This window comes from Talpa occidentalis, unplaced genomic scaffold, assembly GCF_014898055.3.
Source record: "Talpa occidentalis isolate TD23 unplaced genomic scaffold, MPIMG_talOcc4v2.1, whole genome shotgun sequence".
NCBI classification, from domain to species: Eukaryota; Metazoa; Chordata; class Mammalia; order Eulipotyphla; family Talpidae; genus Talpa; species Talpa occidentalis.
Genome location: NW_026555331.1, coordinates 152,141,012 through 152,164,642, shown reverse-complemented (window position 1 = coordinate 152,164,642; position 23,631 = coordinate 152,141,012). Strand labels below are relative to the sequence as shown.

The 23,631-nt window shown below is 63.3% G+C and overlaps 2 protein-coding genes across 2 annotated transcripts; both read right to left on the bottom strand.

Moving 5' to 3' along the window:
- Positions 1-1,396: 1,396 nt before the first annotated feature.
- Positions 1,397-10,058, bottom strand: LOC119251446 (zinc finger protein 282-like). The gene is made up of 5 exons (XM_037518734.2): positions 10,032-10,058; positions 8,625-8,978; positions 7,999-8,125; positions 3,449-3,568; positions 1,397-2,733 (listed from the first exon to the last, which is right to left on the bottom strand). Exons 1-5 carry the CDS (start codon positions 10,053-10,055, stop codon positions 1,628-1,630), a joined length of 1,731 nt encoding a protein of 576 aa, XP_037374631.1. The 5' UTR covers positions 10,056-10,058; the 3' UTR covers positions 1,397-1,627.
- A 697-nt stretch (positions 10,059-10,755) lies between these two features.
- Positions 10,756-23,282, bottom strand: ZNF783 (zinc finger protein 783). The gene is made up of 7 exons (XM_037515454.2): positions 23,253-23,282; positions 20,462-20,863; positions 20,245-20,371; positions 19,989-20,117; positions 16,017-16,145; positions 15,066-15,164; positions 10,756-13,426 (listed from the first exon to the last, which is right to left on the bottom strand). Exons 1-7 carry the CDS (start codon positions 23,274-23,276, stop codon positions 12,594-12,596), a joined length of 1,743 nt encoding a protein of 580 aa, XP_037371351.2. The 5' UTR covers positions 23,277-23,282; the 3' UTR covers positions 10,756-12,593.
- Positions 23,283-23,631: the final 349 nt, after the last annotated feature.

Here is a 23,631-nt window from a genome sequence, read left to right as displayed (position 1 = left end):
AGGGTCACGGGGCAGCGGGCGCATCGCGAAGGAGCCGCAGAATAAAGGGGGTTCCTGACGGAAGGGCCCCGCGCCGGGAGGGGGCCGATCTCTGGGGGCGAGCGCCAGGCAGAGGGCGGGAGTGTGGAGTGTGGGAACCGGCGCCAGAGGGACGTCCACACCGGGCGTGGGAACCTCTTTATTCATTCCGCAGACGGGCCCACCCCAGCCCCCGCCCTGGCCGCTCCCGGCCGGTCCTGCCCTGGGGCCACCGGGCCACTCCCCCAGTGCAGAAAGGAAGCTCGGCTGGGAACCCCGGAGACCCCCACTGGTCCCCGGAATCTGAAATCAGTTACTGCACCAGAACAAGCGCTTGGCGGCCGCAGGGACTGGTCATTCCCGGTGAACACGTGCCCGATGTACAGAGGCCGGTGGGCAGGGCAGGCCAGCTCCGGGGTGGGCAAGCCCAGGGCCCTCGCCAGCTCTCGAGGGGGACGGCCTAGGGCTGGCCTAGGACAACACGCGCACACCCTCCAGGTGCCCGGGTCGTGGGGTGCGCGCGCTCCCAGGGAATCCTGAGGGAGGTGGGCGGGGGCCGTCTGATCGCTGAGGGCACAGCTGGGGCCCGCTTGGCTGCCATCTGAGACGGACTGCCGAGTGGAAGGGCAGGGTGCCGCGCCCGGCGGCTCAGGAGGCTGTGCCGCAAGCGCCAGTTGTTGGTGGAAAGTGCACAGGTGGCGGGCGGGCTGCAGATTCTCAGGTCCCTTCGGCTGCCAGCAGCCATGCCAGGTCACCTTCCTCCCCGTTCTCTCCACTTCCAAGGGCTCCTTCCTGCTGCCACCTGAGCTGGCCGCTGGCATCCCCATGCCAGGTGCCACCCATGACGGCAGGTGACCCATCCACAGCCCCCGGCCAGGAACTGGCCCTTATTTTCCTTGCACTCCGTGCCCAGCCTGCAAGGCCCGCGGGCAGACAGTCCCCACAGGCCCCACCGGGTTTGATGGCAAATCCCGCAGCAGCTGCCAGCACCACATGGGGCCACGACAGCCAGCGGTGGGTGCCGTGCCGCAGCCTGGCCAGGCTTCTCAGGGACAAGGTGGCCCCCCAAGCTGCCTTTCCAAGGGTATGGAAAAGGGACAGTCCGGGGCAGGTTCTGTGGGTCTGACAAGTCACCGGGGCTCACAGGTTCACGCCTGCGGGGCCTCAGGCCACTGCTTGTTCCTTGAGAGGCTGCAGCCCCGCCAGGCCTCCGGCCGCTTCTCAGGAGAAAGCTCTTCTGATCAGAAGTCAGCCCGGGAGCCGCCTGCTCTCCTGCCCTCTCCTACCCGGTGTTGCCCCAAATCCCACTCCCCAGTTGGGAGGGGAAGGAGCCAGCCCTCTCTCCCACCCCCCAGCAGCCCCTCCCCACAGCCTCAGGCAGGGCGGCTCAACCCAGCCCTGCATCCCTCCTGCGGCTCTGCCACCCTGGGCGAAGACGCCACGGGCACCCGGCCTAGCCTGCGGCCCCTGGGCGAACAGCCCCGGTGGAGGCCTGGACCACAGCACGGAGATGCCTGCGGGGTTGAGAAGTGGCCCCTGGAGACCCGGCTGTGACAGGGCATTAGGTGCCCCGCCCCCCTCAGTGGCCCCCTCAGGGGTGTTCTCGGTGCTACCCCGCATTCTCCATCTTCACGCGGGACAGCGGGCTCTGCAGAGCGCCCCCCAGACCCTCCCGCTCGCTGCCACCCAGCCGCCTGCTCCCGGAAGGCCCCCGGGGGCCCTGCTCGGGCCCCGAGCTCTCACACCCGGGTGCGGCGGAAGGGTCCCTGGGGGGCCGCCCCCACGCGGCACCTCTGAGGAAGCCGGCCGGGGGCTCATCGGTCGGGGAGCCCCTCTCGCCGGCCACGCAAGACGGGGCGGCCTGGCTGGCGGGGCCGCCCTGGTGGCGCATGAGCCAGGAGCGGCAGGTGAAGCTCTGGCCACACTGGCCGCAGGGCTGCCGCTTCTCCTGCGAGTGGCCGCGCAGGTGCCGCAGGAAGCCGGGCTTCTGCGCGAAGCGCTTGCCGCACTGGGCGCACTGGAAGGCGCGCTCGCCGGGGTGCGCGTTCTGGTGCACCGTCAGGTTGGCCAGGCGCGTGAAGCGCTTCTCGCAGTGCGCGCACTGGAAGGGCTTCTCGCCGGTGTGCGTGCGCCGGTGCTCCACCAGCGTGGACAGGCGGCCGAAGCGGCGCTGGCACTGCGCGCACTGGAAGGGCCGCTCGCCCGTGTGCGTGCGCCGGTGCTCCAGCAGCGTGGACAGGCGGCCGAAGCGCTTCGGGCACTCGGCGCACGGGTAGGGCTTCTCGCCGGTGTGCGTGCGGTAGTGGGTGGTGAGGGTCGACTGGTGCACGAAGCTCTTGCCGCACTGGGCGCAGGTGTAGGCGCGCTCGCTCGGGGGCGCGCCGCTCGGGGGACCCGGAGCGCAGGGGAAGGGCCGCGGGCTGTGGGGCGCGCGCGGTTGCGGCGCACAGGGCTCCTTCCGAGCAGGGCTCTGGCCACGCTGCTCGGAGCACCCAGCAGCTGCCACGCCTGGGCCCTGATGGCCTGGAGGAAGGGCGACCACCCCTCTCTCCATGGGGGCAGGGTGGCTGGGGGTGGCCCTCAGCAGAGGCAGGTTTCCACAGGTGTCCCCCTCCAAGCCTTGCTTGCCAAGTCCCCCTTCAGCTGCCCGGGCGGGGTCCAGCCCCTCCGGCTCTCCCTCCAGGTTCCTCTTCTCCTTGCTGACCAGCCAGCTCTCTGCCGGGAAGGGACACAGAGGGCCACAGCAAGGGAGTTGCCTTGCGCACTGGCCCTGGAGCCAGGCCACCCACACTTTGTTCTCCCGGGATCTCAGGATCCAGGCCCAGCATGGCCTGTCACTGAAGTCCCTCTCCTGGCCTCAACCTCCCAGACCTCCTATTCGCCTCTGCCAGTGTGCCAGCCCCTGCTAGTCTCCCTGATGCTCCCCAAAACCCACCCATCCCCGCTGCCTCACCCCAGGGTCCCTCCTTCTAGAACACCTCCCCACTGCCCATCAGCTGTGCTGCCCGCCTCACTCAAGTCTCCTCTCTCCCTGCAACCTCCCGAGACCTGCGCACGAGGTGTCCTGGCTCCAGTGTGAGCTCCGGTGCCTGCGCAGGCGCTGCTGGTGACTGTCCCCAGACCCTCGCAGGCCTGTCCGGCCCGGGGCTCTACCGACAGGTGGCTTATTTTATACTGCTTGTCTGCGGTGCTCTTTGCCCGCCTCCTAGCTGCCCACTCTGTGGCTGTGTCTTAGGCATCGATGAGTGCCCGCGGTGCCCGGGCCACCTGGCTACAGACTTGCTCATAAAATGAAGTCTGGAAACTGGGTAAGGCCCGACAGACACAAAGGAGCAGGCAGCCTGCTCGCTGCTGCCCCCTTCAGGGCACTCCCGAGCAAGGCCCTGAGGGAGGAGCTTGCAGCCGCCCCCCAGGCCCAGCCCAGTCTTACCTGAGCCCAGCACAGGGGTCTTCTCCCTGGAGCTGCGGCAGTGCTGGTGCCCCCCACATGCCTCTTCCTCTTGCTTGATCCCAGGTCGCTCTCTAGGGGGAGATGCTGGCTGGCCTGCTTCTAGGGAGACAGGAAGAGGCCCTGAGGACACCAGCTGTACCTGGACTTCTTTGCTATTCCCACCCGTGGGACAAGGCACGCGAGGCAACTCCAGCAGGACTGCAGGCCCCGCCAAGGCCGAGCGGATAGCAGCGCCCTCCCCTGTGGTGGCTGCATCCCCAGCCCCCCAGCGGGTGGCCACAGCCATCCTCACTTAAGCAAAGTTCCCACTTAACATCGCCCAGTGGGCTCTTGGAAATTGTGCCATGAAGCAAAGCACATACAGCGAAAGCTCGGATGAGTCTGGTTTTCTCGTCAGCTCACAAGGCAACAGCGGGCCGAGCTCCCAGGCCTGCGGCGGGGGACGCGTGCCCTGCGCGTGATCACGCCTCGCTCGGACGCCAGGCACGGCGAGGGCCACGGGGATAAAACAGACCAACTCTAACAACCCCCTGTCATGGAAGTTCACTGTCTGTGAATGTGGTTTCTCTCAAAATATCTTACTGCGGGTCATTATTTTCGGACTGCAACTGACCGCGGAGAGTGAAAACGCAGATAAGGGGCAGCCTCGGTGCTGGGCACTGCTGAGAACTTAGGGCGCTCAACATCGCGGGAAGAGCCCTGGCCAGGCGGGCAGGATGGCAGCGCCTGGGAGGAGGCCATCAACCCCTCCAGCCCCACTGCCCCCTCCAGTCCAGGACCTGTGGGGCCTTCCTGACAGGTGGATGCGGCCGTGACTTGCCCTGACCGGGGGTGCAGGGGTGCTGCCTCCCCCACCACCTGAAACCTGATCACCTACTGGCTCCTCCAGCCCCGGTTTCCTTGGCTGCAACAGGGCAAAGAGAGGGTGGTGCTGGGACGTGGAGGGGCCCACAGTGGTCAGTACATGGTGAGCCGCGCCCTCCTGCCCACTGGTGGCCATCCAGGTGTTTCTGCTCACCTTCTCCCTTGCAAAACAGGAGGCCGCTCTCCCCCCAGGAGAGAGCCCACTGCCCACTGCCGCCTCCGATCCCCGCATCTCTTAACCACCCCGTCCCTGTCAGGGCAGCTCTTCCCGCCCCGCTGTGTCTGTGCAGACATCCTTTACGCTCCCTTTCTGTAATAAACCTGCCCGGCTGGATCTATTTTTTTAGAAGTCCACGATGCGCACTAGATGTGTGTTCATTAAATGAGGAGTAAAAAAATGGGTTGTCTTTAGACGGAAAGATCGCCCCCCCCGCCGCCTCCTTGCTCCCTTTTTAATGGCTACAAACAAGGCAGTGAACCGAGGCCCCCCAGCGCCACCCTGTTAAGCGGCTGCCGCACCACTTGGTGCGTGACGATCACTGGTCTCTGGCCCAGCAGCCAGCCCGCCCGCCTAACATGTGACCCTGGTGAGTGCGCTCCGAGGCCAAGAGCGGGCCAAGGTGTGCCTGTCTCTGGGAGCCACCTCGGGCACAGGGGTGATGACTGCTCCTCCCTCCTGCCCCAGCCTGGACACAGGGTAGGCCCCGTTTCTGTTACATAACTGAATGAATGGAGACCATTCCAGGCCCCCCGTACCTGGACACTCAAATTGCTCACTCTGCTACCAGACTCTGTTCCCAGGATGAGGGGTGCAGCTGTCATGCCCCAGAATGACAGTGGGGGCTGCCTAGAGAGAGCTGCGGGAGGGCGCCCCAAGACAGAGGCATGAGCGTTTCTCCATCCTGTTGCAAAGTCAAAATGCCAGACGCCTTGCAGGTGCGTCTGGCCAGCCTCAGTTTTCAGACGTGGGCCTGCACTGAAGCCTGTGGGGCACAGACCCCGCTCAGCTGGAAGAACCCCTGTGCCCCTTTCCTAGGAGACTGTGGGGACGTCCAGTCACGGAGCAGACTCCACCGCACACCGGGGAGCTGGTCTGATCAGAAGGTTCTGCAAGGAGCTCAGACGAGGAAGGATGCAACACTCTCCTGAGGAGCCCAAAGCTCACAACTGCTGGAACACAGGGCTCCGCCGACCACAGGGCCGGCCCCAAGTCCCTGGGGACCTCACCGCCCCGCCCCCGGGCCCCACTCAGGAGCAGACTCCCGTCGTGGAGGGCACCTCAGGCCTGCCAGCCCTGCACGTCCCGGAGCTGCTGGGCCCACAGCCGTCCTGCCACGCCTGCTGCGGGGCCAGCCTGGTGAGCCTGGGGGCACCCCAGCCTGGTGACTGGCCGACACCAGGGGCAGGAAGCACCGCCCCCACCAGCCTCCTGCAGCTACAGCCTGAGAGAGAAGGGAAACCACGGAAACCACGAGGCCACACTCCGCCCTCCCCCCCTCAGCTGCTCTGCATCCTGCTGTGCCCCCCACCCCCGCCCCCACCTGTCTGTGCCTCTAGGCTGGCTGTTCCCCACCCTGAAAGCCAACCTTCACCTCAGACTCAGGTGCCAGTCACTCAACACTTGGTCCCCACCTGCCTTCCCCCCAACTTGGAGCTCAGGGTGACTTGATTAAAAGGGAGCCTCCTCCCCAAAGAAAACACCAGAGAGCAGAAGGCCAGGAAGGCAGGAGCTGGCCTGGGTGTCTGGCAGGGCCTTCGTGTCTGCCCCACCATGACCACGGTGGCCACGCGACCCTGGGCTGTGTTTCCAGCTGTTTTGATGGCTTCCTGCCCTTTAAAATAAAGCATGACAACTGCATGCTGGGTCCCCTATTGTCGTGTTTTTTGCTGTTGTTGTTGGCTCCAGGGCTGGTGCTGCGATTCTCCGTGTGTGCAGGCGTGCGCGAAGCCCTGGGACATGACAGTGACTCAGTCCCTTTCCGCCAGGGCCCAGACACCCAGAGACCAAGGCAGCAGGACCGGGGCCAAGGGCCTGAGAGCAGGCCCCGGGGACGTGCAGGAGGAGGCCTCTGGCCACCTCCCGTCAGGATTCCGCAAGCTCACGCCGGCTTCCCGGGCTGGGCCCGGGGGTCCGGGCTATCTCCCGCCCTCCCCCAGCTCACGCCACAGTCTCAGTCACGGTGGAGGCGCCTAAGGGAGACGAGGGTGGGAAGTGGCACAGCACCCCCACACCAGACACCCTGACATGGACGCGTGACAGTTGAGTGACACAGCCATCAACCTCCCACTGCTCCTATTTCTCCAAATGGGGACCCCTGAACCAAGATCAGATGAAGGTGGAGGCTGGGGCCCAGCCTCGTGGGGCCCATTCCGGCTCGGGGGTGGCCCGCCCATGCGGATGGAAGGGCCCGGAGCCACAGGGGTCGTGGTGGGCCTGCCTCCAGATGCTGTGACTGGAGCGGATCCCCTTCGAGAAGGCACAAAAAGCAGAGTTTGGGGCGGGGCCTCCACAATCCACAGGCCAGAGGGAAGCAGGGAAGGCTCCATTCTGCTGCCCTCACAGGGGCAGAAGTGGAACTCAAGATAGGAGGACCCCAAAGTCACCTAGTCCAGTTACCTCAATTGACAGGTGGGGAAATGCCAGGAGCCAGCCTCGGCAAACTGGGTATCAGGGGTTCCTGGAGGATGGGACGGCCCTTTGGAAACCTTTGGCCCCACGGTGTGAGGCCCTTTCTTTTGTTTACCAGCTGGTTTACTTAGCTGGTTGGGGCAGCAAGGCCCCCCGCAGGGAAACTGAGGCCTGGGTGGAGGAGTCGCACCTGGAAGCCAGCTTTCAGCATGGTGTGTTCACTGTCCACTCCGAGGCACAGGCCTCCACTGCCCTCTGTCCCAAGTGCTCCCTGAGGCCCCCCACCCTCCTTGACTTTCTGGAAAAGGAATCTCTGTGGCCAAGCATGCTGCTCTGGGCCTCAGCCTCCCACAGAGAGGGGAGCGGACAAGGTGTACTGCCTACCCGCCCAAAGCTGTGGAAGAACTGAGGTGTGCAAGCAGGGGTGGAACGGGAGCAGGGCAGCTACGAGACCTGGATGGAGATGTGTCTCACACGTGCACACTTGTTCTTTATTCACTGCCTGAAGAATTTGATGTTCCAGGGCCAGACCTCATTTTCTGGACCTGGGGCACCCTCAGTAGGCCCACAGTGGACCCCCATTCTGCTGAGTTCCTTGGGAACTCACAAGGTGCAGTGTAGCTTGGTGAGTCTGAGCGGGGCAACTATAAACAAGGGAGGCCCCGGCTCACCAGAAGTCAACGGGCTGGCAGGGGTGCATGGAAGCAGCCTCTGGGGCCATGTGACGGGGCAGCACAGCGAGGAGCAGGTTTCAGATTTCCCAGGGGACATGGGACAGACACAGATCAGGGGAAGAGCAGGCTGCACTGGCCCATCAGGATTCTCCAGGCTTACGCCAGCTTTCTTGAGCCCCAGGAGACCTTGGGCAAGTCACCTGCACTCCCTGCACTTTATCTCCAAAAGCCTAAGCATGGGGACCGAGGACACCCTAGACTTGAAGTCACATGACCTCACAGTACTGTTGGTTCAGATCCTGGAGGCCCATCTGATTCAAAAAAAGAGCAAAACCAAGACCTTGAGGCTGGCGATCTCTTACCCAGGGAGACCAGAGACTCAGGGATCCCCTGCGTGACACGCTTGCAGAGCTCCTGCTGCCAGTCATCCAGCCTGCCCCACTCCTGCTCCGAGAAGCACGCTGCCATGTCATCAGTGGCCGTGGGCCCCTGGAAGTACAGGTCACCCCCATCAGAGAGCGGCCTAAACCCACTCCAGTCTCCTCCTCCTGCCTGCAAACCAGAGGCATTGCTGGCCAAATGAGCAATGTGGGCAAAGGCAAGCTCATTTTCAGCACATCAGCTTCAGGGACCGACTGCTAAAAGGACCAGGTCTCCTGATTCTCCTCCCCTTGCCTGACACATATACCTCCTGTGATCTCCCCACCTGAGCCACTCCTTATGCTCAACCATACCCTCCCAACCAGCCACTCCACCTGCCACAGCCACTCCACCTGCCACAGCCACTCCACCTGCCATAGCAGCCACTGTGCTGGCTCACTTTCCTTCTGACATTCCCCAAGCCCTTTAAAGTCCAGCGGTGGTGGCATTAGGTGCCAAGAGGTCAGGCTTTGGTGGGCAACAGGCTCCCTCCACTATGATACAAGTCTGAGTCTCTGCTGAGTCCAAACAGGCCCTCTCCACCTCCACCCCAGCCCAGTGCCTGTACCTTGGGGGTCTCCCCCTTGCTGCCGGGGGGCAGCCGCGGGACCCAGAAGTTCCTGTTCCTCAGCAGGTTCTCCATGTTCTCCAGCCGGCGCTGCAGCAGCCCGTACTCCTGCAGCAGCGTCCCCAGCACGGCCCACTTGCCCTCCAGCTGGTTCCCGAACTCCACGGCTGTCTTCTCGCAGTCGGCCAGCTTCTTCTCGGCCGTGCCCGCCCGCCCCTCCAGGCTCTGCAGCCGGGCAGCCTGAGCCTCCATCTTTTTCTCCACGGCCTGAACTGCGGCCAAGATGGCCAGAAGAGAGATCTCTGCAGACTGGACCTGGGCCTCCCGCTGAAGATCGGTCCCCAAAAGCCATTCCTGCGAGCAGACATAAGGAGGCGAGTCAGCCACCAGGAGAGGGGCCCACAGCGACTCCCAGCTAGAGGAAGGTGAGGGTCCTCCGGAGCAGGGGAAACTTCCTCCAGGTACCAGAAGGCCTCACTGACTGGTCAGACCCACACACATACCCCACCCCCACACAAAGACTGCAGACAGTGGCTCCCCAGAACCCCCATGGAAAGAATCTCGAACCCAGACCTGGAGGAGGCAGGACTGGTCTTCACAGTTTAGGGACCAACATCTCTCTCGGCAACACCCTGTCCCAAACCTGGCCTCTGAACGTTTCTAAAACCACCTGAAAGTTGGGCCTCCCCTGGTGGTGCAGCGGTTGAGCGCTGGGTTGCGAGGCTCTGCAGCGCCAGCTCGATCCCCAGCCACTGGCGAGGGTCCCACAAATAAATAAATAAAACCATCTGAAAGTTACCTGTAGTGGGGGGAAGGGGGTTTCCTTCTACCTTCAGGTACAAAAGCCCTTATCTGCACAGGCTGGCCAAGCATGGACGAAGTCAAACCTCAGCCTGACCCCTTGTCCTCTATGAGGCAGGCCCCTACCAGCAGCAGCAGGATTTCCCGGAGCATCTCGCAGGCCCAAGTGCACCCCCAGGGGCCCTGCGCTGGGTCTGAAGGGCTCTGCGGGACTCGCGCAGGAGCAAGAGGCTCCTCGGGCGGAAGCCAGGGCCTAGGCTGGAGTGAAATAAGCGCCCCCGACGACAGCTGGCAAGGGGATGGCCATGGGGTGAGGGTCTTCCTGAAAGGGGGGGTGTGGGAGCCGCAAGGGGAGTCCCCGAGCGCAGGGACCGAGGCGCCCACCACCCCCCTCCACGCCTCCGACCCAGGGTCCGGCTGGGGGGGCCTCGGGAGGCTGTCACGCCTGTAAAGGGGCACGCGGGGGGCCAGCAAGGGGGGCCGTCACCGTGGACCTCTGCAGCTCCCCGGCCCTGTCAGCCGGGGGCGTCCTCGCCCTCACCCGCCCCGGGCCGGGCCTCGCGGTCCAGGCGGGCGGCGGGGTCCACCTTCCCGGGCCGCCCTTACCGGAGAGGGCGCCGCCTCGGCCATGGTCCCACGCTGTCCCGCCCGGAGGCGCCGCTGCCCGCGCGGCCGCACCAGCCGCCCCGGGCTCTCCGCAGCCGGCGCCGGAGGTCCCGCCTCGCCCCGGGCTCCGCGCGCGGAGCGGGCAGCAGCGGCCCAGGCGGCGGCGGGCGGGGGTTGCGGGGCGGCCGCGCTCGGGGTCCGCCCGGGCCCGGAGGCCCCGCCCCCCGCCCGGAGCCGGCCGCGGTTGGCCCGCCCCGAGGCCCCGCCCCGCCCCGCGCCGCGCCCCCATTGGCCGCCGCGCGGCCCCGCCCCCGCGGCACGCGCCGGGCTTTGTGGGCGCCGACAGGTGCGGGCGCCCGGCGCGGGGAGCCCTGGGGGGCCCGCGCCGCCCCGCGCCCCCCGCCGCGGGCGAGCCCTCGAGCCCCGCGCTCGCTCCCGGGGCGCCGACGTTCACTGCGCGCCGGGGGCGCCGCCGCCCGCACCCCGGCCGGGCCCCCGGCGCCGCTGCTCTTTGTTCCACGAGCGAGACGCCGCCCCGCGCCCCCCGCGCCCCCGCCCGCCCGCGCGCCAAGCCCCGGGGTCCGGCCGGACGCGAGGGCGCCTGGAAGGAGAGCGGCTCTCCGGGGAGCCCCGGCATTTACCCTGGGAAACCAGACTCGGAACTGCGTCCCCAGGAACCCCCGACCGCCCTCACAGCCAGGACAGGCTGCGACGGCCAGGCTCGCGCCAGGTCCCCTCCGAGCACTTGCTCCCGGCCCAGACCTGACTCGTGGGGCCCCTGGGGGGTGGGGGGCGCCAGAGCTGACCAGCAGACTCACAGCAAGGGACGGGGACACTCTCCTTCCCCATGGGGGTGCTGGCCGGGCCTGACTTTATACTCGCTGCCCCTGACTCTGGGGGGGGTGAGTTCAGAAAGGGCAGAGTGGCACAGCCAGGGCCCCGGGCGCAGGCGGGCACCGGCCACCTCACACTAGGCCAGACAAGTAAGGCACTGATCAGCAGAGCTCCGGTCACCCACCCGCAGAGCTGGTGTGAAGATGGCACCCTAAGGGGTGACTCGAGGCCCAAGCAGCAGGTGTGGGACGGATTCTCCACAAGGCGGGGAGTGAGGGGAGCTCCTCCTGGCAGTCACCCACTGGGGAGGGGGCTCCCTCTGCGCCCAGCAGCCCTGCCGCTCACTCCATACACAGGGATTCCTTCCTGGGGTTCCAGCCAGAGGGAAGGGCTGGTGATCGACATGGGAGAGAAAGGGGTGCTGAACTTCTGGAAGGGAAAACCAGGCTTCCTACTTGTCCCCGGGCCTGACAACCCTAAGGTGAAGCAGAAAGCACTGTGGTCATTTCCCCCGTCCCCTCTGACAGGAAAGGAAGGAGCGCTCCTGGCTCAACACCACAGCACCCCAAGTTCTCAGGGACAGCCTCCCCCTGTGATGTGACAGATCAGCCTCACAAGGGGCCAGGATCTCTCCTGGGGAAGGTACCTGCTAGGCTTGTTCTGCACCCCCCACCGCACCCCCACCCAGGATGCCCCATGGGGGCCGATCTGAGGGGTGTACACACGGAACACTGAGATGTCAGGGAAGAGTCGTCCTCATTTTCACCCTCAACTGGCCATCAATATGGCGTGAACAGCTCCTGGCGGAAATCCAGGCTACCAGGAGTCACTCTGGGCCGAGCACACACACCTGGGAGGGCCCCTGACTTCCTGGGCACGGCCAAGACACCCCATCACCACCCAGGCTGCCCTGGGTGGCCCCTCTGCCCTCCCCCCACACAGGAGGTGGCTCCTGGTCCCCTTCGCAACCACTACCACACTAACAGAGCACTAGAAAAACTTCATGAGAAAGAAAAGCTCCAAAATAAAAAGTAGAAAACTCAACTTTCCAGTGCCCATCACTGCTGATCCCCAGGCTTCCAGGGGGGAGCCCTCCATGTTGTCAGAGCCCGGGCCCTCTGTGCCGCCATTGTCCCCTACTGGAAGGGCCACTGTCTCTGATCCACTCACCCAGCAAAGGGTCTGTCCCAGGTACCCTCCAAAGGGCCCCTCCAAAACCCGGCATCCCTTAAGCCTTCAGGGGTCCTCTATAATCGGGAATGTAAAGCGGCAGCAGAGTAACACATACTGGCCCTGAGGCCCTGAGGCGTCCGGTCACACAGAAAGGGCCGCTGCTCCCATGTGAATTAAAAAACAAGGGCCTCCCAGGTGGCGCAGCAGGTTGAGCGCGGTGCTGTGAAGCCGTCTGGGCCTCTGCAGCACCGGTTCGATTCCCGGCCAGCTGGGGAAGATTCCCACAGGGTGCGGCAGACCTCTCTTGTCTCGCCCACTGCTCCCCTCAGCAGTGTCTTTGGTCCATCTGCCTGTTCTGCTCCCCACTCTGTCTCTGGTGAATTCTCTCACCCTCCCGCACATCTGGCCTATACCCCAGTTCTTGTATAAATAAATAAATCTAAAAAACAAAGCAAAACAAAACTCCCTCTCCAAAGCCATCTCCAAACAGGAGCCAGCATCAGGCACAAGGAGAGGCCCACTTAGGGCCCCCACTTCCCCCCAGGTCCTGCCTGGCTAGCCCTCCTCCAGGCGGCTGGGTCGCCGGGTGGGGCTCCCCATGTGGGCCGACACAGGGCAGGGCCGTCCGGACTGTCCGCGGGCGTGAGTCTGCATGTGCATGGCCAGGTGGTGGTTCCGGTTGAAGGCCCGGCCGCACTGGGGGCACTGGTAGGGCCGCTCGCCCGTGTGGATGCGCTGGTGGCGGAAGAGGTCCGAGGGCCGGCGGAACGCCTTGCCGCAGTAGGGACAGGAGGGCCAGCCCTGGCTGTTGCCGGTGTGCAGGCGCTGGTGCAGCAGCAGGCTCTTGCGCTGCTGGAAGAAGCGTAGGCACTCGCTGCAGTGGTATACTTTGGTGGCCACTGGCCGCCGCCCCCCGAAGGCCCGGCCTGCCAGCGAGCGGCGGCCCTCAGGCTCCTCTGGCAGCCAGCGGATGACCGGGCCGGGCACCACCACCTCTCCTGGCTCCAGTGTGGAGTGGGCTTCCTCCCAGCCTGGGGGCGAGCTGGCCTGGGCGGCCTGGGGCTGCTCCTCCGCGTGAGTCCGCTGGTGGATGGTCAGGTTGATCTTGAGTCGGAAGCTCTGCCCACAGTCAGGACAAGGGAAGGTCCGCTCCCGCCGGCGAGGGAGGACGCGGGGCGGCTCCCCCAGAGCTCCTGCAGCCCGAGGGCTCCCTGCTCGCACCCTTGGCATGCCGGAGGTGTGAAGCCGGCTGGGTGCCCCCGTCTTGCTCTGGGGCCCTTTGGGAATTCTGCGCGGGGGCTGGCTGGGGGATGCCCCCAGGAGGAGCTGCTCCGGCATCATCTCATCCTCAGAGGACACCTCTGCCTTGATCGCCACCGCACCTCCGCCTGGGGAAGGAATCTCCAGTGACCACCAGCTCAGCACACCCAGGCCCGGGGCCCCCAGCCCTGGCCCCTGCCCCTCAGGGCAGTTACCACCTGCACACATCACCCACACTGCAGTCGAGTGGCCCCTCCCTAGAGGGAGCGCTAAAGACACCAGGAGGCAGGAGACAGAGCGGCCAGGGGGAGCCTGGAGGTCAGGGGTCAGTCAGAGAGGGGTGGGAAAACGAAGGGAGACCTGGGCCCTGAGTTAGGCTGACCACGCAGGGCACCCAAGAGTCCAATGGCCCGAGTCCCTGTCTGTGAGGGAAGTGAGCCCTGCGGGTGCTGACTGCCACAGACGGGCTGGGGACTCAGCCACACGACAGGTCCACGCTGTGTGTCCTCGCCCTGCCCGGCAGCAGGCCGGCAGGTGACAGCAGAGCGGCATGAGGACCGGCTCCCCGCTGGCCTCACTTGACTCTGGCGGGGCGGGAGGCAAAAGGCTGCTGGACAGAGCAACAGGCAGTCTCGGAGCAGCTCCCTGGGCCCCTAACACCAGGAGGGGGAGGCCTGGCCTTGGAGCCCCCGGGGACACAACCATTCTTCCAAGCCCTGTGGGGGCTGTTCAGCTCTGCCCTCTCCCGGGTCAGCCCCAGACATTCCCCCTGCTCTGGCCAGCACCAGGGCCTTGGCAGCTGGGCGCGCGGCCCGCTCAGGTGCCCACAGCCCGCCCTCTGCAGGTCCGGGCCTACGACCAGATGATTTCTGCTCTTGCCGATGCATGAACTTAAACCACGAGCTGGGAAGCTGCTCTGGAGGGTGCCCCAGCCAGACCACTGGAGGGCAGGCCTGGGGGTGGGGGTCTCCTTTCTCCAAACTTTACCCCACAACCCTCACTGGTAATTCATGACAGAACTTCATTACCATGTTAGAAATGACCCAACTGTTTTTAATTTTGTCCTACAGCTAGAGAACTGTTAAAGAGTCACCAATCATCTAAACTTGGGGGTAAAGCATTGGTGCATTTTAATGACCACGACATTCCTGAGCTTAGGAGAACCAGAGTCTCAGGCCCTGTTCCTTGCGAAGGCCGCGGCTGCCAGAGCGCTCCACTGGAAGCCCGCCAGGGCCTGGCCTCCCCACCGAGGCAGGTGCCCGGACAGATGGTGCCCGCACATGGGGGCATGTGTGCACACAAGGACCCCTCTCCCCGGGACGGAAACCTGCCCCCAGGGAGAACGGGCAACACTCGCTTTTCCCTGCTCTTGACGGTGTAGGCCTGGTTTTACAGAAAAATCAGACTCAAGGTCGGGGGATACGAAATTCAAACCACAGGCTGCCACACAGACGGCGAGACTTGGCACCCAGGGATCCGGCCACGTCCCTGGCTGCCGTAATGCTGAAACGGGACCATGTGAACAGCCTTCCCATCACCACCACAGACCTGGGAGCCTGCAGCACCCTCTCCGCCAGGTCGGGCCACGATGGGGGGCCTTCCCAAGGGGAGCCCTCTGAGAAGAGTGCCCGGGGTGAGAAGGAAGCCCTCAGGAGCAAGGCCTTCTCAGCAACCCTCACAACCACCTCCACCCCGCTCCCCAGGGCCCCAAAGCAACTCTAAGGCTCTGCAGTGGCCACTAGGCCCCCCCCCCACTCCCCCACTCACCTGGCCCCAGGTCCCTGGGAGGGAAGATTGCCAGCTCCCCATCTGAAGAGTCTTCCTCCTGCTTGATGGAGGACAAAGCGCCAGCCCTGGCTGCAGGCCCTGTGAGAGAGTCCTGTGAGGCCTTTCCTTCCAAGGGCACGGCTGCTGCCTCTGAGCAGGCCCTGGACATGTCCTGGCCTCTGCCTAAAGACTGTGGGTGTCCCTGCACAGCCTCCCCTTCAGAGAGTGGAGAGCCAGGAGCCACACCCCCAATTCCAGGGCAGATGGTGCCTGCAACTCGTCCCTTTGCAGCAACTCTCACCCCAATGGACCTCAAAAGGACAGAGGGCTCATGGAGGGCAGCCCCCAGGCATAGCTCCAGGGACCAAGAGAAGAGGCCATCTCTCCTACCCCATGAGCAGAGGCCAGACTCGGCTGGGAAGGAGGGGACATCACCACCCACCTCAGGGAGCCAGTACTCGGTGGGGAGGACTGAAGAGGCCCAGAGCTGACCAGAGACTGGTCAGGCCAGCGGGAGGAAGGGGCACAAGGGGCCAAGTACAGGCTGGAAACAGAGGGCCCCTGGGTCACCACGTGCCATGCTAAATGCCCCAAGTCCTGTCCACTTCTGTGGAAGGGTGGACAGACCGCCTCTAAACACAAGCAGAGGACAGTGGAAGGGGCCCCTCCCTGGCCTTCGGTGAGGACACGCAGGGAGGAACGCGTGTGCCGGGCAGATGACAGATGGCCCATGCTGTAACTGGTGTGAGGGCCTTGCGCGCCCTGCCCTCGCTCCAGCCCCTCCACGGAGGAAACCAGGCCTCTGTTTTCTCCTGCTGAAAATGCTGTTTGCTCCCCAAAACCCCCCTTCCTCCAAGGGCTGTCTCAGGGGCCCCAGCCCTCTTCCCCACGCTGATTCTCAGGGCTGCTTCTCTGACACCGACCAGAGGGCCACCTGGCCACCTCCCTCACCAGTGCTGGGCCCAGCCGGGACGACTCCCGACTCCGAGTCTGGCGGGCGCTGGGGAGCCTGGCCTTCTCGTGGCTCCTCCTGGGCGGCGCTGACCGGGCTCGGGGTGTGCTCTAGGTCTGGAGGGAGGCCTGGGAATGAAAAGCAGTGACAGTGAGGCCCCCGTGGTGGAGGAGCCTCTGGGGGGCGGCAACGTCCACCCCTGGGCACCAGCGAGCACAGGCCGTGACGGTGACGCTGCCTTTGCTGACCATCCAGCAGCTCGTCTGGGCTGAAGCCTCCAGGTCTGAGAAGGAAGCCCCAGGTGAGGTGACTTACCTGATAGTGCCAGATGTGGCGGGATGCAGTGGGATTGAGGGCCTGAGTTTTTGGGGACTACCCGCTGCGCAGCAGTTCCCAATCCCAGGTCCTCCAGCAGGCCAGTGTGTAAGAACCCCCAGGGAACACCCCTAAGATTCTCATCAGTGGGTGTTAGTGCAAACATCTGTGACTATGCACACTTCACACAGGGGCCTGCACAGCGTGTGACCACATCAGTAGCCTGCACAGCATATGACCACACTAACTCCACGCCGACACATTCTTATCTGTGACCAGGCAGACAGAACTTCTCCATGTTTGACCACATTCTCTGTTGGCCAGGCTATGGGGAAAGAGTCCTTTCACAATGCCCACGGGGATGCACAGGATACCACCCTACTGAGAGGAATTTAGCGATAAATTCTCAAAAAACTCCAGCGGTCATTTACCGCTGACCCAGCAATCCAGCTTCGAGGACTCTAGCCAAAGACACATCGGCTGACTTGTGTGCAGAGTCTTCCCTACAGCACTGTTCCTATCAGCTGGACATGGGAACCACCCCAATGGCCACCGGCAGGGCTGGTCAAATAAACCATGTAGGTCACGCCACAGGACATTCTGCACCCACAAAAGAAATGAGGACGATCTCTACTACGGACAGGCGCGAGCTCCAGGCAAACTGTCTGACTGGTGAGGGATACAAATGAACTCGGGGTCACTGTTATTTTCAAAAAGTAACCCTGAAGGTATTGCTATCAACAAGTCACTGATGAAAGCACTACACGTGGGGTGGCTGGCAGGCTGGACATGCGCCCCCCAGGATGTGTCCTGTGAGCCGCGGTGGCTTTGCCAGCATGCAAGTCTTACACAGCCAAGAGGTTAAGCAAAATCAAAGAGCAAAAAAAGCCATCTCTAAACAGTCTTAAAAGAAAAGAAAGAGAACATAACTGTGTATCAAGGTGGTGACACAACCACATAGAGAAAAGAATTATTCCCAGGTGACTTTTTTTTTTAATGATTTTTTTTAATTTAAATTTTATTTTTATATTCCCCATACAATTACAACCCCCTTATTTTGACCCCAACCCCTCCTTTTCCCACCCCCCACCCTCCCAGGTGACTTTTGAAGGCATTATTTTGTCTATCAATTCTGAATAGAGTGCATTCAGAATACGAAAAGCTGCAAAAAAATCTCAGATCGCCATCAAAAATCTACTTGTTAGTAGCAACATTAGCTTCATTATTTTTGGTATACATTTTTAAAGATTGATTTTATGCATGCATGCATACAAGAACTAGGGTCCAGGCCAGAGGTGGGGGGAGGACAGTGAGAAGATTCACCAGAGAGAGAATGGGGAACAGAACAGATGGATCCACTGAAATCCACTGCTGAGGGGAGCAGCAGGGAGACAGGAGAGGTCTGCTGTGCCCTGTGGGTCAGCTCCCTGGCAGCTCCCTAGCCGGGGTTGGGACTCAGTCCACAGTGGTGATAGAGCTGAGACTTAATACCTAGGCCACCCGGGAGTCCTTCATTATTTTTGAAACTGAAAGGTATTACAGGATAATGAAATATCAGATTGGGATAGAAAATAATACACATGAGTGATTATAGTTAGGAATTCAAGATTTCCATGGGAAAGAAAAGCGATATACAAGTCTGAACTCAGAGAGCATTGAATTTGAATTAGAATTGTCATTATGAACTCATGATTTTTTTTTTTTTTCTTTTCAAAAACATGTATTTTCTGGAAAGGGCTAGAAACTGCCAAAAATCTGCACTCACACTGTGGTGTGTACAATCCATTCCTCCCTGAAAGAATTCAAAATTCCTCGGAGACACATGTGGAGCTGGAAATCTAGAGCACCTGCAGGTCACCTTGACCAAGGGGCTCCCACGAGCTAATGAAGGGGAAATTCAAGCAGGTAAGTAATGGCTGCAAAGGGCTGGCATATATAAAGTACTCAACAAATAATAAAGGAATAATAATAATAAGGAATAATAATAAAGGAAAAAGCAGCCATGTTGGTCACCTTTGGAGGTGTCTGAGGCAGCAACAGCCGTTCTGAAAACGGATGAAGGAAAAGAATTAAGCATCAGTCCTGACTTCTCTTGGGGTAACTAGCAGAGCTGATCAGGGAGATCACACTTTATAGAAGAGCCTCAGCTATTCACTGCACAAGTATGACAGCATTTCGCCAGTTCCGCAACCCCGCCTGAGATAGAGAAGAGCCGCCCTCAGGCTATTACAGTCCCAGGCACCAGGCCAAGGGGGCGATCTGTGGAGAGGCCCTGTCACTGCAAGATGAGGCTGGCATCACAACAGAGACCCCCGTGCCTCCTGACGCCACCCGGCAGGAGCCCCCGCACCACGCCGCAGCAGCCTCGCTGGGGAGACTGAGGCCCAGGAGCCAGGCAGCCACATCCACAGTTCATCGGAAATATGGGGGCAGAGCAACGCCCAACACCGCAGCCGGCATGCGGGAAAGAGCAGCGTTTAAAGGACGGAAAGTAACTGGGCTGCTCTTTCTGCCCGCCTGTGTCTCCGCAAGCGTCCTTTGCTCTTCTGTCCCCTTTCAATAAACCTGTTCCTTTGGATATATATATAAAAAATAATAATAAATAAAAGGACAGACAATATCTGAGGCTAAAGAGGGAAGTGGGGTGGGCCTTCCGCTGATGAACGGTGAACACGAGGGGAAGCGCTGGCGCTGCACTGACGCAGGAGCCCGAAAGCCCCCTAGGGGAAGCAGCTGCACCCACGGTGTTCACAGGGTGCAGAAACCCTTTACAGGAACTGTCCAGAGGAGGCAGCCCCAGATTAGTGGGACAGGGCAGAGGGCAGAACAGACACCACCACCCTCTAACAGGCTTGAGTTTCTGTTTGGTGCGAGAAAATGAAGACAATGTCAGGCTGTAGCGGAGGGCGCGCAGTTCTGTGAATGTAGCAAAGTCACCAGGCCGGGCTTTAATCTGGGGCTCATATGCGTGTGCCTTACAGCCCCATAAAGCTGTGACCGCGGGGAGGTGGCTCCTGCAGGCTTTGTATAATCCAAATGCAAAATCTGGGTTTATTAAATGAGGACCCAAACAACCAGGAAAGCATATTCGAGGCTGTCGGGGGCCAGAGCAGGGCCTGGGTGTTAGATCGCGACCCACTGGGGGGGGGCCATGGTGTTGTGGTTCTGTTTAGGAAAAGGGGGAAAGGGAGATGGATGAAGCAAATGTGGCAAGAGCATGGCCACTGCTGAATGCGGGTGAAGATCACTTAGGGGTTCACTGCACTCTTCTACTTTCACTGGGTTTCACAGTGGAATGGCCCCAGAAGATTCTGACATGCAGTAGACTCTAGAACCCCTACACCAGCCTCTCCTCTGGGCGTGCCCATTTTCACAGAGAGACACAGGCACACTAGGAGCCTGACCGGGCTGGAGAGGTTCAAGTTTGGGGAGCAGAGGTGGAGGGGCGCCAAGGACGTGGTAATGGTGCTGTGAGCAGTAAGCCCCCACTTCCTGGCAAAGCCCAGCCCTCCATCTGCGTCGGGAGCCCAGGACGACTGAGCGAGGCGAGGATGAGCCTCGCGCAAATCAGACACCCTGTGGCTCCAAGACCAAAGCTCTAGGCCCGGACTCGGGGTGCAGCCTGCCTGGCCGTTCCGCCCGGCGCCCCCACTCACCAGGGTCCGGCCTCCGTGGGCCTGCTGCCGCTCTCGCACTCCCCTCCTCCAGGCCCCATGGGCCTTTGGGACAAGGCTCCTCTCCGCGCTCCATGCGCGCAAGGATATCTGGTTTGGAGATGGCATAATCTGCGAGCAGAGGGGGGGACTGCGTCAGGAAGGGGCACCTGCCCCTGGAGATGCAGCACCGCTGAGGAGCAGAAGCCAGAGCCAAGGAACAGACGCAGGAGGCCAGGTCCCCCCTACGCGGCCTCACCCAGGGAGACCAGCGTCTCGTAGTTGCCCCGCATCACGTGCTTGTAGAGCTCCTTCTGCCACTCGTCCAGCTTGCCCCACTCCAGCTCTGAGAAATACACGGCCACGTCGTCAAAGGTTACGGGCACCTGGAACCACAAGCGTCAGGCGAGCTCACCCCCACACCGCCAGGCACGTCCCCCCCCACGTCCTGCCCCCGCCCCGTGCCCCGGAGCTACCTTGGGGGTCTCCCCCTTGCTGCCGGGGGGCAGCCGCAGGATCCAGAAGTTCCTGTTCCTCAGCAGGTTCTCCATGTTCTCCAGCCGGCGCTGCAGCAGCCCGTACTCCTGCAGCAGCGTCCCCAGCACGGCCCACTTGCCCTCCAGCTGGTTCCCGAACTCCACGGCCGTCTTCTCGCAGTCGGCCAGCTTCTTCTCGGCCGTGCCCGCCCGCCCCTCCAGAGTCAGCACGCGGGCCAGGCAGGAGTCCACCTTCTTCTCCAAGGCCTGAATGGCAGCCACCACCGTCCACAGCGTGATCTCCGTGGAGTAGAGGTAGGAGCTCTTCTCAGCAGCCGGCTGGGGGGAGGGGGAGGGTGTGGAAGGCCTCCCATCCTCTGTTTGCTTGTCCCTGTCCACAGCCTGTCCACAGGAAAAGAAAGGAGAGATGTTATCAGAACTGTGCATGCGGAATGTCCGCCTGAGGCAGAACAGCACCTGGCCAGGTAAAGTCCCACCTGGGCCGCTAGGGCAGCCAGGCAGCCGGGGAGGCGGGGACTCGGGTGAGAGCCCGGCCTCCAGGCAGGAGGCAGGGGCTGGACCAGCGCTCCAGGTCGGAAAGCAGGGAAAACTGGGAAGGAGGCGCGAGTCATGACACGGACAGCTGACCCCCTCGCGGGTCTGGTCTCCTCTGCAAAGCAGGAAACTGCCTCGGGAGCCCAGAGAACGGGGCGTCTCAGCCAGAGCCTGGGGCGACGGGAACTCTGCTCCTCGAACCTCTTGCAAGTTCACTTCTACATGGAAAAAGACGGCGCAGAGAACTGGCTGCAGGACGGGACAGTGAGCAGCAAGGACACAAGATCTCCAGGGAGAGCTCGGGGCGAGGGCTCAGGCGAGGGGGGCCTGGCGTGGGTACTGCTGAGAGGAGAGATGAGGGTGTTTTGGCTCGGGGTGCCTATGAACCACTCCCAGGGCCTTTCTCCTTGCTCTCTCGCACTCCACTCCATTCAGCGCCTGGGAAGAGGCTGCGGAAGAGCCTCAGCCCACTCGGCGCCAGCCTCACCCTCGCGGGGGCAGCAGCCAGCCGGTCCTTGCTGGAAGCCTCATGGGAAAGACAAGTGACATCGCCCCTCACTCACTGTCACGGGCCACTCACCACCAACCCTACCCACCTGACTTCCAGAATTATCTCCATACCCTCCTCTCTTCTCCATGAAGGCCAAGCCCCCGGTCGCCGCAGCAGCACTCACATCCCCCTCTGTCCCCCAGATACTTCCGACGAGTGGCCAGTATTCTTTCAAATACACAGACTAGGTCATTTCAGTCCCCTTCTTAAAATGTCAGTAGCTTCCCCACAAACCTAGAACAACACCCCAGCCTCCGTCACGCCCCCGCCCCCCTCCCTGACTTGACACCCCCAACCTGGCCTTCCTGGGGGCCTTGTTTTATTGCACTTCACTTTGTGGCATTTTGCAGAAACTGGGTTTTAGGTTTTGCTTTTTTAACAAATTGCAGGTTTGTGGCAGCCCTGCTTTCGGCCCCACTCTCCCGGCAGTGCTCACGGGGGTCTCCAGCATGTTGAACCGTGGCGTAGACATAACACCATCACACACCATCGCACGCAGCTGGCTGCAGTCAAGTGTAAATACGACTCTGCAGGCCCCGGAAACTGCGACGTGTGACTCCCTCCACCAGGACACCCGCGCTCCCGGGGTGGCCCGGCACTGAAGCCGGCATCTCGAGGGCGCCTCCCGGCCAGCTCCTGGCAGGCATTAGGGAGAGACAGCCCCTGGCAGAGAGACCCCCACCGCCCACTTGGGAGAAGCAGGCCCCCGAATCGCTGCACTGGTCACTGTGAGGAGTCCCCGCCGTGGCCTGAGGTTGGGCTTGTTTTCCCAGGAGATGTGAATTCGAGGAGGGTCCCTCGCCTGTCGTCCCAGATCCTAAAAGGTCCTCACCCACAGCAGATGCTCCCTAAGTGCCGATGAGTGACCAGACAGTGGCACACACTCAGTGGACAGCTTACTCGACGCCGTCACAGTACAGGTACAAAGGGGCACGCAGGAAAACTGTGTCCTTCCCCATCTGCAGGGGACACTCTGCACAGGAGGTCAGCGTGAACAGGTGTGCCGCCACGGGCCCCAGGCGTGGAGGGCAGACGGGGCGGGCTCGTGGGCTCTCCGGGGCTGCAAGGCGGCAGGAGCGGCCGGGGACCGGCAGGGCAGGAGAGTGGGCCCGGGGCTGGGCCCCAGCAAGCAGGAGGGTCAAGCCTCGGCCCGACCTGCTCCCACCCTGCCGGGCCACTAAGGGGAGGCCTGGAGGGCGCACCCCGCCTGCGAGGGCAGGGAAGTTCCTCCTCTCACGGCATCCTGAAGGGTCGCGGTTTCGGAACCTTCCTCGCGGGGCATCAGTCACAGGAGGTGCCGCTTGCGGGGCGCTTCCCAGTGCCCCGGGCACGTCAGGGGCCGGGCGTGCCGGGCGCCGCGCCTCGCGGCCAGCTCCGCCCCGCGGGTCCGCCGCGCACAGCCCCGCCGGGCGCAGGCCAGGCCGCTCCCCGCGGCCGGGGCGCCGGGCGCCTCCGCGGGCTCCCTCCCCGCCGGCCGGGCAGCGCGCGCCTCCCCGGGGCCGCCCGGGGCGCCCGCCCGAGACAGCGCGGGCCGCGCGGGGCCGGTCGAGGCCGCCAGGGCCGCCGCCCGCCGTCTGGGCCGCCCGGGCGCGGGGCCTGCGCGCCGGCCGGACGCGGACGAGGCGGCCCGCGCGGGCCCGGCCGGAGGCCCCGACCCCGCGCGCGCCCGACGGCGGCGGCACTTACCGGGGCGGGCGGCGCGGCGGCCATGCTGCGCGTCCCTCCGCGGCGGCCGGGCCGGCGGGTCGGGCTGGGCGCGGCGCGGGCGGCGGGAGGCGGAGCGGAGCCGCCCAGCCTCGGAGCTGCCCGGGCGGCCGCGAGCTGCGTCCGAGCCACGTGCCCCGCCGGCCCTTTAAAAAGGAGCAGCGCGGCGGCCGGGCCGAGGCGCGCAGCGCCCCCTGCAGCCCGAGGGGCCCGCGCCCGCCCCGCCCGCGCCCGGGCCGCGCCCGCCGGGCCCCGTCGGCCGCAGGCGACCCCGGACCCGACCAGGCGCAGGCGGGCCCGCCGGGCCTCACCCGCCTCCGGGGCCCGGGCAGGGGGCGCCCGCGGGGACCTCACCCCCTCC

What these genes read in the sequence shown, in the direction of transcription:
- LOC119251446 (XM_037518734.2), bottom strand. Translation starts at nt 10,055, where the DNA reads ATGGCCGAGGCGGCGCCCTCTCCG. An exon ending in GCAAGGGGGAGACCCCCAAG is followed by an intron (nt 8,126 to 8,624) that starts GTACAGGCACTG and finishes CTGTACTTCCAG; the next exon opens with GGGCCCACGGCCACTGATGA. An exon ending in GACCCCTGTGCTGGGCTCAG is followed by an intron (nt 2,734 to 3,448) that starts GTAAGACTGGGC and finishes CCTTCCCGGCAG; the next exon opens with AGAGCTGGCTGGTCAGCAAG.
- ZNF783 (XM_037515454.2), bottom strand. Translation starts at nt 23,276, where the DNA reads ATGGCCGCCGCGCCGCCCGCCCCG. An exon ending in GCAAGGGGGAGACCCCCAAG is followed by an intron (nt 20,372 to 20,461) that starts GTAGCTCCGGGG and finishes TTGTGGTTCCAG; the next exon opens with GTGCCCGTAACCTTTGACGA. An exon ending in TCCCAGGGACCTGGGGCCAG is followed by an intron (nt 13,427 to 15,065) that starts GTGAGTGGGGGA and finishes TTCCTTCCCCAG; the next exon opens with GCGGAGGTGCGGTGGCGATC.